This window comes from Clinocottus analis, unplaced genomic scaffold, assembly GCF_023055335.1.
Source record: "Clinocottus analis isolate CAN_PGR_092001 unplaced genomic scaffold, fCliAna1.0.p SCAF_22, whole genome shotgun sequence".
Lineage (NCBI taxonomy): Eukaryota > Metazoa > Chordata > Actinopteri > Perciformes > Cottidae > Clinocottus > Clinocottus analis.
In genome coordinates this window covers 3875488-3888014 of record NW_027175954.1, presented here as the reverse complement: position 1 = coordinate 3888014, position 12527 = coordinate 3875488, and the positions used below count along the sequence as shown (strand labels likewise).

The following is a 12527-nucleotide window of genomic DNA, read 5'->3' as shown; positions in this document are numbered from 1 at the left end:
GTCCGCATGTCATGTTGATTAATAACAGTGGACACGCATTTACTAATGCCCTCCGGCACACCAAATCACATACCCACAATGCACAGGGAGGACATTTTTCTCTGTCGGAATTTGTTATCAGAATGGGCCTTTGAACTCTGCAGCGATGGGAAAAGTAAAACACCGTCTGAAAATAACTGCTATAATTTGAAACAGTGTTTTGATTTCCATCTGCTTCAGAATCAATTTCAAACTCACGCTGCACTTATAGCTTTGAAAGTTTTGTTTCAAAGTTAAATTCGTATTAAAGGTGAGCATAAGAAAAGGGGCAGGGAGAAAAAGAATAAAAACATGCTATGTATAGTAACAGATAGAAATTCATATCAGTGTTGGTGCATTTATATTTTCCTCTTTACGTTGTCAGAACAGTTGCAGCATGAAGAACAAAAGCTCATTTGATTATTAATGCGTCGCCCGTTGTATATTAATGTTCTTATCAAATTAACCTTAAAATAACCCATTGGCATTAGCCGGGATGCATGGCGGAACAAGTGCAACCTGCTTTCCCAAAGTTACCAGTAAAGCGCTTTATAATGGGTCCTCCTCTTCAATTTGAACGACAACATTTCATATTTGACAGAAAATCTATAGGTATAAATCAAATTAGAGGGGCTTTCCTGCAGGCCACTGAGCCTTAATTATCAATCTATGTCTCTTTGTGTGGCATTAATGTGGGCCTTGACCTTCCAGCACGATGACCTGGGAAACAGCTAAATAAAGGGAGTACAGAAAAGGACATTTCAGTAAGGGTTTCACATTTTCAACCAGAGAATGCTTTGCCTTGCTGTGCTTCGTCTGTGCGTGTGTGCGTGTCGCATGTCCATTAATCTTGATCAGTGGTACTGAAGGGAAGCAGGAATTGGAACAAGTGAAAAGCTCGACCAAAGGAAGGGAATAAGAAGATTGTGTTTTAAAAGCTACAATTCTAGGTTTGCCAAGCATTTCATTATTCAATCTATTAAACTTTAAACAAAAAACAATTTGTGAATTTAAGAAAAAGAAACACTTGTATGTATAAAAGAATATTAAAATCCTCCTTTTAGCCAATATAAATTGCTCTGTGGATTTCCGTCCTTTAAACAGATATTAGTAGGCCTATAAAATCCATTTCCATCTGCCCCCGTCTGAGACATGTAAAGTCTGCAGTACTAATCAACAGTGCCGGGTTCAAACTCATAACCATAAACAAACACTTCATCACCTGTGTGTTGAGCCTGCCCAAACACCCAAACCCGCCATGCTGTAATGGGATTTTCTCATCTCCGAAGCCAAAGTCGACTAGAGCAGAAAAGGCTAAATTCACAGACTCACCCTTAAAACAACAACCCAAAAAGCTGAACACACCAGTTGTGCCATTAAAACCCGACGTTGGGTTTGCTCGTAAGTGGAAAAGACAAGTCACCGTTAATTCCCGGGGTCATTCCGTAGATGTGAAGTCAGAGTGCGCCGGGGCATTATGAAGGACTTATTATGTTATGTTATTATGTTATAAAGTGAATAACCAAATCTCACAGTTGGCACCATCCTGCAGTCACTTCTCTACAGGTCCTCTGACAGGATAAAGGGTTAGAAACTAGAAAGGAGCTTTTGGGGTATTTTCAAACAAACAGTTCTTTCTTTCTTGTCAAGGACGAGGAAACATAAGAAATACATTAAAAGTATCTGTTCCTATTTGCAATAAGAAACATGCTTCTTTTTCTTTTTTTTGGAGGGACTGAAGCGGTCAGTGGGTATATTTTGTCAAAGAAAACCACCGTAAAAAAGACACGCTGGGAGACAAGCGCTTCCATTTACAAAGTTAAAAGAGTGCAGCTGAAGAAAAGGGATGGCAGACTCTGTGCCTCTGGTAACTTCCTTCCCAGACAGCCACCGGGGCGCAAACTCGCTGGCAGTGAGACCGTTATGACTTGCGACACTGTAATCATGGGCAGCACCTTCCATTACATGGCCCGGCTGACAGGGTCGCGCAGCGTGAGTGCCGGGCTCGGCCGGAGGAGACAGCTTGGTGAAGACGAAATGATAATGGCTGGCATTAATCGAGTCAATTACACTGAGTCGTGTCGCCCACAATTCATCAACAGTTCAAGTAAATAACTATGGATGTGTGTTGGAGTTTGGGGAGGAAATGGGCTGCTGGGGGAAGTGACGGGGGAGTGGAAGGAACAGTAATCATCTCGAAAAATCCCATTATGAAGAAGATGGCGACATGCACATCCAGACAACGCTTTGAAACGTGTGACTGTTGATCACATTATTGAACCTCTTTCTGACCCAGACAATGCAACGCATCAGATATTTTGATGTTAAAAATTGTTGCTGTGGTTATCACTGTAAACCGCTTGTGTTTTTTTTTTTGTCATGCCGATTCTACAAATAACAAGCAGGGAGGGGGATGAGTTTCAGAGCGGTGGCGTTGCAACAGTCTCAGCCTTATCTGAATGCTGTAGTTGTTGTCAGATGATGCCTCGGCTCCCCTCCTTCGCTCCCTCGCTGGGTCGAGAGGGTTAACCAGTATAATAGGCTGGAGAATGGAGGCTCATTACAAGATATCAGCCCTATGTTTATCAATTAGAGTGACAGAAAAAGGTCCAGCGGTGTTTTCGTGCACACACTGAGCCTTCAACGCGCCAACTGACAGAACCGGGGGTCTCAGGGTTCTGTCGGGGAACGGGAGGAAGAAACAAAACCAGCAGAGATGTTATTAAAGCGCTTGATTTGCAATCTCTTGACACCGGTGGCACATCAGGGCTGCACACTCTCCAAGGCTGGGCTATTGCTCTGCGAGAATCTCCAATTTCTCACATCCGTCGACAAGCGCTCCCAGAGGGTTTCATTTACAAACGGGCAGAGAAACTGTCCAGAAGAAGGCGAGACATCAGGCTTGTCCTTGTCTGGTATCAAAGAATGCAAATATAGTACAAATAAATTCCTCCTGGATCACAATGGAGGTCTAGGGAGACAAGACGGTGAAATGAGAAAGGAGGATGGGGGTCGGAAAACAAAAAGTAGATGCTGAACCAGTCTACCAATTGGTTTCAAAGAGATTCCCTTGCACTTGATCTCTTGGCCTCTAGTTTTCAAATTGCAACATAAAATGTCACCAGGGGAATACAGACAATGGGCTCGGGAAGAAACGAGTGAAAGGAAGAGGAGGGGGAGAAAAATGAGGGCTTAAAAGTACAATGGCGAACAAAAGTCACCAAATGACAATGCCTGACAGCCACTTCAATTCTGAAATGATGCCCCTGTCATGCCGTGCTCCAAGTATTGATTTTTTCCCCCTCCTTTTGGAGCACAGGAGGGGGAAAAAAATAATCTAATCCCGTTGAAACAGATCCCTCTTTGCTGGCTCCGGCACATTGCTAGCGGCCATCAAGGTTAACGCAGGCGCAACACTCATCAAAGTATCTCTCTCCTCTTCTTGCTGCTGCTCCTCCTAATCTCCCCTGCGCCTCCCCTCACAGTCTGTGGCTGATCTGTAATGGACTGGTCACCATGCTCAACTGGCAGCCTCTTCATCTCTTCTACCCAGAAACCTCGTCTCTGCAAAACCGCACCCTGTTCACGCCACATCAGTCTGCATCGCTGCCATCTTTTCACGACGACTCCAGCTCGGCTTCAAGGTCATGCCACAAGAAAAATCGCTCCGTCTCTGAGGTGAAAAATAGTCAAATAAAGAGAGGACGCAACCGGATGAGAAATACACATCCTCTGGAAAACTACAGCATATAGCGGCGCCGAGCTCAGGCGGAATTTGAAAAAACACATTTTTATCAACAGTATGAAATTAAAGCAGCAAACACTCAAGTCATCATTGTAAAAGATTTTCATTCAGAGACGCAAGCCTTCACCTTCTGCTGCTCATGGAAAAAATAAACAAGAACATTCCCTGCTTAAAAAAGGGACGTGCGCATAATGACGGAAGCTGCAGAGGAGGTACCTCGGGACTCAAACACATGGCTAATTCAGCAGGACCGAGACTACAGTTCCCAAATAGTTTTCTGGAACCCACTCCTCCCGTTTCACTTCCTGGTGTCTTCAGTGAAACAGTCCATGTTGTACAGTAAATAAATAAATTAAATAAAACATCTCCCAAGAAGGGACAGACGGCAATGCTGAAAGATGCCAACTTGCTTTACATTTTGACAGTCAGCGTTATGTTTTACAAAAGCTACTGCCGTCCAGTCTTGAGGAGCTTTTTGTTGGTTTCTTTATGAAATGAATCCATATCCTGATGGTTGTGCCAAAATACTATCACAATTATAGACATGTTCCTGTTTTGTTTTTTGTTTTTTTTGCCTCTATCCTTTTGACGGCAGTTTTGCCCATAATGAGGTGCCTGAGCCTCCAGCCCTGCTGACATGCTACACTATAGTTGCGACAACTACATGACAGCAAGCTACAGTTGGTGGCAGCCATCAGTCGGACCGCTGTGAAGGATGTGGTGTAAAAAAGCCTTTGGGAGTTGTGGTTCTCTGGCTCTCTTTCTGTGTGCGTGTGAGCAACATTTGATCCGCAGATTGCTTCTGCAACAATAAAAGTGAAAATTTCAGGTTTTTGTGGAATCAATATACTGATCAGCCTGCCGGTTTAAAAGAAATGGAGATAGCTCAGGTTGGGTCAGCTCTGGATCTCACTTAATCTATGATGGTCCATCGCAATTACATTACAGTGTAGTATTAAAGTGCATCCCGGGCTCTCTCTGTGATATTCAGCCCTGTGATGCACACGTTTCCAGAGACCAGTGCTATGATAATACAACATAATGAGCATCAGCTCAATGCTAATGTCATTAATGTGGGGAAAGCAGCAGATCGTTTTACAAGCTCAGCCGAGGGAGGACAATGACGCCAAGCACTAATTAGCCGCTATCGTCTGGCTTTCACAGGATCTCTCAGACAGTCAATTCAATTACTCCATATAACAGCAGAAGATATATATATATATATATATACATATATATATATACATATATATATATACACATATATATACACATATATATATACATATATATATATACACAGAGAGAGAGAGAGAGAGAGAGAGAGAGAGAGAGAGAGAGAGAGAGAGAGAGAGAGAGAGAGAAAGAAAAAGAGAGAGAGAGAGAGAAAGAAAGAAAGAAAGAAAGAAAGAAAGAAAGAAAGAAAGAAAGAAAGAGAGAGAGGGAGGGAGAGAGAGAAAGAAAGAAAATAAATAAATACAAGACTGAGCTGAAGTGAAGGGTAAGAAAGAATAGAAAATGACTTGGGTCTTGCGCTCACTCTTCCCTATCTGGACCTTCTTATCTGCCCTTGTGCCTCTGAGCCCACCACATTTCATCCCTAATGAACAGCCCCATAAAAAGAAAGAGTTCGATTTCTCTCTCCTCCTTTCTATCTCTTGGGCTCCCCTCTCCTTCCTGCTCCTCTGGAAGATATCAGAGTCTATCATTTGCTGTGCTGGGCAGCAGCATCCGATCCGCAGATCTCCTTCACATTAAGGATCCTTTTAGATAGAGAACCCTAAAAGGTAATTGGATTTCCCCCTAGTTATCTTCATCTGTTTCACCCTAAGCCCAGTGTAATAACTTACTCTCAGGGCCAAAGATAACTCAATTCTGTCCCACAGAGAGCCACTGAGTGTGAATGAGAAAGGGAGAGCATATGTTCCGTCTCTGAGGCAAACGGGTATCTAAATCCTCCATCACTGCCTTCAAAAAGGATATGAACTCTGACAAGGAGCAAACATAAATTTGTTTTTATGTATTGAATCATTCTCTTTTCTGGTGCCTCGGTATTGCAGCGGAACTAGAGCACGAGCTCTTAAAATGCAGAACAGTATAGAGAGTAGGATTATGTTCTGGCAATGACTTAGCAGAACTGCACACTTGCAGTGTAACACAATATCAAAAGTGAGTCATTTTGGAGGCCTGTTTTGAGGGTTCTTTCTTACAAAATAATAACCAACTTTTAGTGTCACGGCAACACAATACAAAAGGAACAACATCTTAAAAATAAAAAAATAAAAAAAAACTGCGAAACAGCTGAAAATTATTTCAAAAACCATCCACCCCCGCTCTCAGGGGGGATGTTTCATTGGCCTGTTATTTTTATTGTGGCAGTGCAAAATGAAACCGTTGGCTCTAGCAGGCTCAAGCAGAGCTTGTATGGAGGCAAAAATCAATACAGCAATATCAGAGCAAGACTTATCAGGGCTTCACTTCTTCTCAGAGGTCACAGAGGAGCAACTGCATTTAAGTGGGGAATTCAATTGTGAAACATAGTTTGGGACGAGCTGTGCCGGGTATCTGATTAAGGTCGGCTGGAAGACTGCAAACGGAGAGTAAGTTCCCAATGACAATAGCAAAATACAACTAAACAAAAGTTATGGCTTTCCATTTCTTGTGAATTTGCAGTAAATTGAGTGACATTTAATGGAATTAACAATCCCTAAACTGATAACACTGCACAGTATATGGTGTGTGTGTGTGTGTGTGTATATAGATATATAGATATATATATAGAGGACTGTAGAAAGTCTACATCCTTGATTTCTGTCCTTTGCACTCTTACCAAATAAGCATCAAAGACTTTCCATATCATGTTTTCGTCCACGCTTGTAATCAGATAAATGACTGTACATTTACTGAGGGTTTATGTCATAACAGGACTGTAATTATGTCATTTAAATAGCTTATTGTTATGTCCAACTCCTCGTATCTAGACAAAAAGTGTATGACGGTCTTGCTTTTAGTAACATTTGTACAGATGATTCAACTCCAAGAAATCTAGTGAAACACAAAAACAGGACTGAAAACAACAAAAAGCTTAACAGTCAGTTGGATTTGAAGAACCGGGGACAGCCAGGTTGTTCCATGCAATGCCAAACTACTGCATGCCAGGTTAGGAATCAGGGATTAATGCCTGGAAGTTGAAGAAATGGAGAACCATCCGAGGCAGCACCAGGCTCATTTGTATTGTGCAGACTTGCTGCCAGTCAGAAAACATACCCCGAGCCATTTCTTTGCTGCCACTGCATGCCATACATACGCTTGTGCAAGACAACAAAGACTGTGCACCTTTTCATAAAGTACACCGTATGGATCAAACAACTGCCACAACAACATCGTAGAATATAATCATGCTCCACCAGTCTGTGTTGATAGTGACGTGAAGTGGAGATCATGTCAGATAACGTGTCTAAATGACTGACTCCCGGAGCAGAGTGAGTAAGAAAAGGTTCACAAGAACAGGATGACAACTACATAGAAAAGCCGCCTTTCAAAGAAAGAGAGAAACATGGCAATCGTAGACAAAACTTTGATGTGCTGGAGTGTTGTGCCCCCACACCTCTCATTGACTTCCAGCACTCTTGAGGGATTTTACGTTACCCGAAAGTCAGAGAGACCCTTCATTGAACCTTCCAAAAAAACAAAAAAAAGCATCAGATTTTACTGCAAAGTGGGGGCCCAGGGCAGGGGCGGTGGGTTTACACACAGCCAGCCCTTCAGGCCAGCACCTCTCAGGTCTGTCTGCAGATTTTTTTAGTGCTGGCGGGTTCTTGAGAAATGAGGGAGGAAGGAATGGAGGAGAGGGGAGGATGCCATATTCCTGTCACGGGCAAAATACACCCCCAGCGGGAGTATAATGGACAGGATCTCAGCAGGAAATGATTTTGGTGAGATCTAGAAAGCAGAGTTGGACTGGGAAATGGGCAACCAAGGGTGCCCATGGGTCAAAATGGGGTTGGCACCGGCAGCTGAATGGCAACATTTGTACTGAGAACTGGTAGGAAGAGGGGGAGAAGCTTCAGGGGCAAGCCGGGAGTGAGACGGAGAGGCACAAGGATAAATTAACACTACACAATGTTTGGTTAGCGATACGTGCCAAGCTTGATCACCAGACTCAAACTTCTCCAGTGTGTATGCAAGTCTGTGTGTTTGTTCACGATTAGCACACGTTTAAAGCAAACATTTACCCTTGAGCTTTGCTGTGACAGATCTTCAAGCTTGATGGACAAGTTCTGAGTACTCGTTGGATCAGATCCACTGTGCTCTCCCTTCCGTGTTTTCATTAAATATGTATTCACTGACAAAGCATACAGGGGGAATATCAAACTATTAAACATTTCTATCAAAGGAGTCTTAGTGCAATGGGCCTAAAGCTACAACTGGACTTTATTGTCCGAGCTTAGCGAGCCTCGAGCTGCTGTGATCTCACAGGAGGAAATGTGGTATGACAGATTGTGTTTGGTTAACATTTCTTTCTTGGTACAGAAAAAAAAAGTCTGTGCTGGAATCCTTCACGCACCTTATCATCCTTCATTCTCCCAACCTACAATTAAAGTTTAAATCTGTCATTCTTTATTGATATATCTTTGAATCCATCTGTATGAAAGAGTGTGGAAAAACAGGTTTTGGACACTCTTCTATTGAGAAATGCTGATGAGATTTGTCAGCTCGCACATGCAGTCCAATTTACTCACTTGAGAAAATCATCTTTTATGCAATCTCATTGCCTGGTCACACCGACTGGATACCACCAATACAGTAAAAAACATTCACGAATGCAACACTTTATGGTTGAAAAGTTACAGATATGCGCTTTATGTTGCAGAATATAGCTTCTGTTTGTGTCAAAATGTGCGACAGCAGGCTGCAATCCCACATCGCTAACATCATTATGTTTTGGATAGGCCTTAAAATTGTTCTGATCTAATGACTATGTGGTTTGCTTGCATATTAATACATTGTGTAATGTGTCCGTGCGTGGATTACCAGTGCTGTGCAGCATCTCACCTCAAACTCTGCATGTTTATGGATATCTTCAGCTCTCTGTCGGCTCAGGATGAATTCAGCTTCATTAGCCACACGAACCAGGTGGTCCTTCATGGTGTGGCTCAGCAGCCTTGGGAAAGGAGATATGGACATAAGCTTACTGGAATACTACATCATGTATTTACAATTATTTAAAAAAGGTATATGGAAGTCAATTTTTGATTTTAGAGGGGAAAATGCAATATCATAAAATCTTGAGCTTCAGAATACTTAAAACATCTGTTTAACACTATGATATCTGGGAACCAAGAGAATCAACAGCCATGTAATATCCATAAAATGCTGGAAAAGAGCCGTGCAAAATAAGCAGAAAATCTAATTTGGAAACAAAACTCAACCAGATAGATCCTTTAACTGCGGTGCAGGTGCTAATTGCTTTGTTAATGATATGCATCTGACAAGAGGGAGGATCTCTTCCCGTGTTGCAACATGTGTAGACTACCTCCCTCTTCTTATCAGCCTTGATGAAACATGCATGTTTCGTGTGTGTGTGTGTGTGTGTGTGTGTGTGTGTGTGTGTGTGTGTGTGTGTGCGCGTGCGTGTGTGTGTGTGTCTCTAAGAAACCTCTCTGCAGCCCTAAAGGTCAGGACTGTGCAAAGTGGAACAATAACAGACCAGGGGCCAGAGGGGGGGCGTAGGCTGGGATTGACTGTGGGGTGGGGGTTTATGGACCAGGGGATGACTGTAACCTAAGACTGCTGTTTCAGCACAGGGCAGCAGGGGAGCGGAGGTGCTGGGGCCTCTGCCGCCTCTCTGGCCCTGTCGAGGCCCCGCTATCAATAACCAAGCCACTGCCCTTCTTTATGGCGCTCTGTGCTCAAGACTGTACATATGGACAAAACAGACATCTCTGAAGACATTATGAAAATAAATCAGTTACATTCAATACTTTAACTACCACATAGAATACAATTTAATACTCGGTTGACCGTCATACAGAGCAAAGTGTCAAGAAAAACTTGTAGCGCAGAAATGACCTATTAATATAGTCATTTTTATTCAGTATTTCCCCAATTATGTAATCAATTAAACTCATGTCACTCAATTCACTGTTCCTAGCTACAGTAGCTGTAGCAGAAGTGGCAGTACTTTCTCTAAGTCTGATAGTGAACAATGAATCACCACCAAAAAAAACATTTCTAACATTCTCCTGCACACCCAATACACTGTCGAACCCCATTTTATACACTTTCTTTCCACAGATTCTGAAAAGAAAAAAAATACATTACACAAAACCTATCAGGGTGGACTGTTACATATAACAAACAATCTGGATTTAGTCAAATAAAAATATAACCAGTTGGAATTGGTAGGTTATTTCAGCTAATCATGTTATAATCGTGTATAAATGACCCACAAAGAAACAGACCAGACACATATTAGCATACAGAACTGGAACATGTAACCTTGACTTGAGTTATGGTTGTGAAAGTGTACAAATCCTGTCTTCAACAAAAAAACTCACAGGACTGCAGTACATTGCTTGTCTCATTTGCATTACTGTTGATTAGCCTCTGCGGATTCTAAAAGCAGAGGATCAATAATGGAAGAGTAGCTCCCTAAATCTGAAATTGATGAGTTTAAGACTAAGAAGAGGAAGTGATGTGGGGATGAGAGCGTCTTATTAGGAAGAGATGGGGAGGCTCATTTGTCGAACTAATTGAAAAAATAGGCAAAATCTAAAAGGCAGCGGACGACAGAAGAGATGATTACAGGCAGATAAAGGCTCAAGCAGAAAGCCATAAACTGACAGAGGGACAGCAGGAAATCAAGAGCGATTTCCCAAGTGTCACAGAGGAACCAGTGATCAGAGCCCCTGTCACCTTTTACCTAACCTCTCCTTTTCCCAAATCCCTGAGGGATGAGCTCGTATTGAATGGAGCCTTGAACTCATGGATTGTCCATCCTCTCCCAATCTCTTCTAACAACCCCCCCGATCATTGATTGTTGTCCAGGATCTTGAATAGCCACCCTATCACAAGGGCCTGAGGGATCTTGGGGGGCTGAGCGGCTGTGACGTGATGCAGGAATGGTGAAATTGGAAAGTGGCTGATGGTTAGAGGTTGGAAAGATAATGAAGAAGTGTCGCTGTGAGGAGAGTGAACAGCACTAAGCATGCGAGTTACCCACCTGCCTTCGTTGACCAACTCGATGAAGGCGAGACCTGCATTCTTCTGGATGGAGTTCTGCCATTCCTGCGAGCAAACACAAAATATCAATGCCAGCACTAAAATACCATTAACAATATAAAGAAAGCACATTTCACACATGGTCCAGTACATATCTGATCAAGTAGAAATAAAGAGAATAACAAAATAGAATAGTGACAATGCATTCCCTACACAGGCAAATATTTTAAGAAAACAAGTTAAATGTGATGGCAGCCGAGTCTAAAAGATACAAAAGAAATGCTCCAGTTTATTTTTGGTAGGAGTTAAATAGTTAATAATATTAAAATTATTTGTGTTGACCAACAGTCCAAACCCCAAATATATTTAGTTTACAATTATATGAAACCGAAAAAAAAAACTTTTTTAGAGCTGGAACTGGGAAATGTTTGGCATTTGACTCGAATTACTTAAAAGATTAATATTTTGACGTAATAGTTACAGATTACTTTGAAATCGATCGATTAATTGGTCAAATTTGGTTTGAAACTTCTTCAAACTATTCATAAACGGACTCTGCAGGAATCATCCTGGTGACTCCGGTTACGCTCCGTGTATAAGCTTTCCTGCCACTGCAGGTCCCCAATGTCAAATGAAACATCATCTAAAAAGCCTCAGCGACTGCTTTTGTCAGCATAATCAGCTGGCAAACTAGTGGAAAGTGACAGAGCTGTGTTGAGAGTACATTTATCACAAGTAAATACACAAATTTCCTCCTCTTTGACTTGCGTTATGGTTCAAGGTGTCAGTCTAAACAATCCAACCGCAGCGGTGTGCGACTTTAAATCCTCCATTTCGAAGGGACAACGAGAGAAGGCAAACTCAGCGGTCATCGTCTCTCATGTTCTGTTCAATATTTCAACACCTTCAACACAACCGTCAAAAGAATAATAAAGCAACAAGGTCATGGGGCCTGTCTGAACCTCAGAGCTTTCCCCCCTTCTTCCTCTCAGGGGAGACGGAGAAATATGCGTGAAAAACCTCAGGTTAGAGCCCTAAACTACAAAACTACTCTCTCAAAAAGATCATTAATCACAGCATGAAGTCGCCACAAATTCCACATTATTCTGCTTTTATTAAAATCAGTCAGTTGTGGATAAATGTGTTGGATTAATTTTAACAGTGGAGAAAATGTTTTTTAAAAAAAAGAGAAAAAAAAAGAAAAGTCAAAAATAATGTACTCTCCTTTGAAATTCTCCTTTTCAACAAAGAGCCGAGAAGACAGTTAATTAATTGAGTTAATTTAATTCAGATGCAAAACCACTATTGAGTCAAAGCCCCGCAATGTGTACGTGTATCTAAGCAAACACGTTGCTGTCATCATCTCTCGAGCTGATAGAGGAAACGCTGTGTTTATGCAGCGACTGGCCTTTCAGTAAACCGAGAGAGCCCACGGGGACGAGGATATCAGCGCTTATGAGGAGGAAGGAAAGATCAATTTACAAGAATTTCTCAAACCCATCCAAACATATTCGTACATATGTGATGATTTTTTCAAAAC

General features: G+C 42.0%; 1 protein-coding gene across 4 annotated transcripts in view; it reads right to left on the bottom strand.

Annotated features, from left to right (window-relative positions):
* Nucleotides 1-12527, bottom strand: part of lrba (LPS-responsive vesicle trafficking, beach and anchor containing) — a 176186-nt gene that overhangs the window by 89830 nt on the left and 73829 nt on the right. For 2 of the 4 annotated variants that reach the window (XM_068588540.1, XM_068588539.1), the window contains exons 34-35: nucleotides 10989-11053; nucleotides 8819-8927 (exon numbers count right to left, since the gene is read on the bottom strand). In XM_068588540.1, the coding sequence (XP_068444641.1) occupies nucleotides 8819-8927; nucleotides 10989-11053 (174 nt within the window). Of the gene's footprint in view, nucleotides 1-8818; nucleotides 8928-10988; nucleotides 11057-12527 lie in introns of those variants that run through there. The other 2 variants (XM_068588537.1, XM_068588538.1) reach the window with 1 other exon arrangement.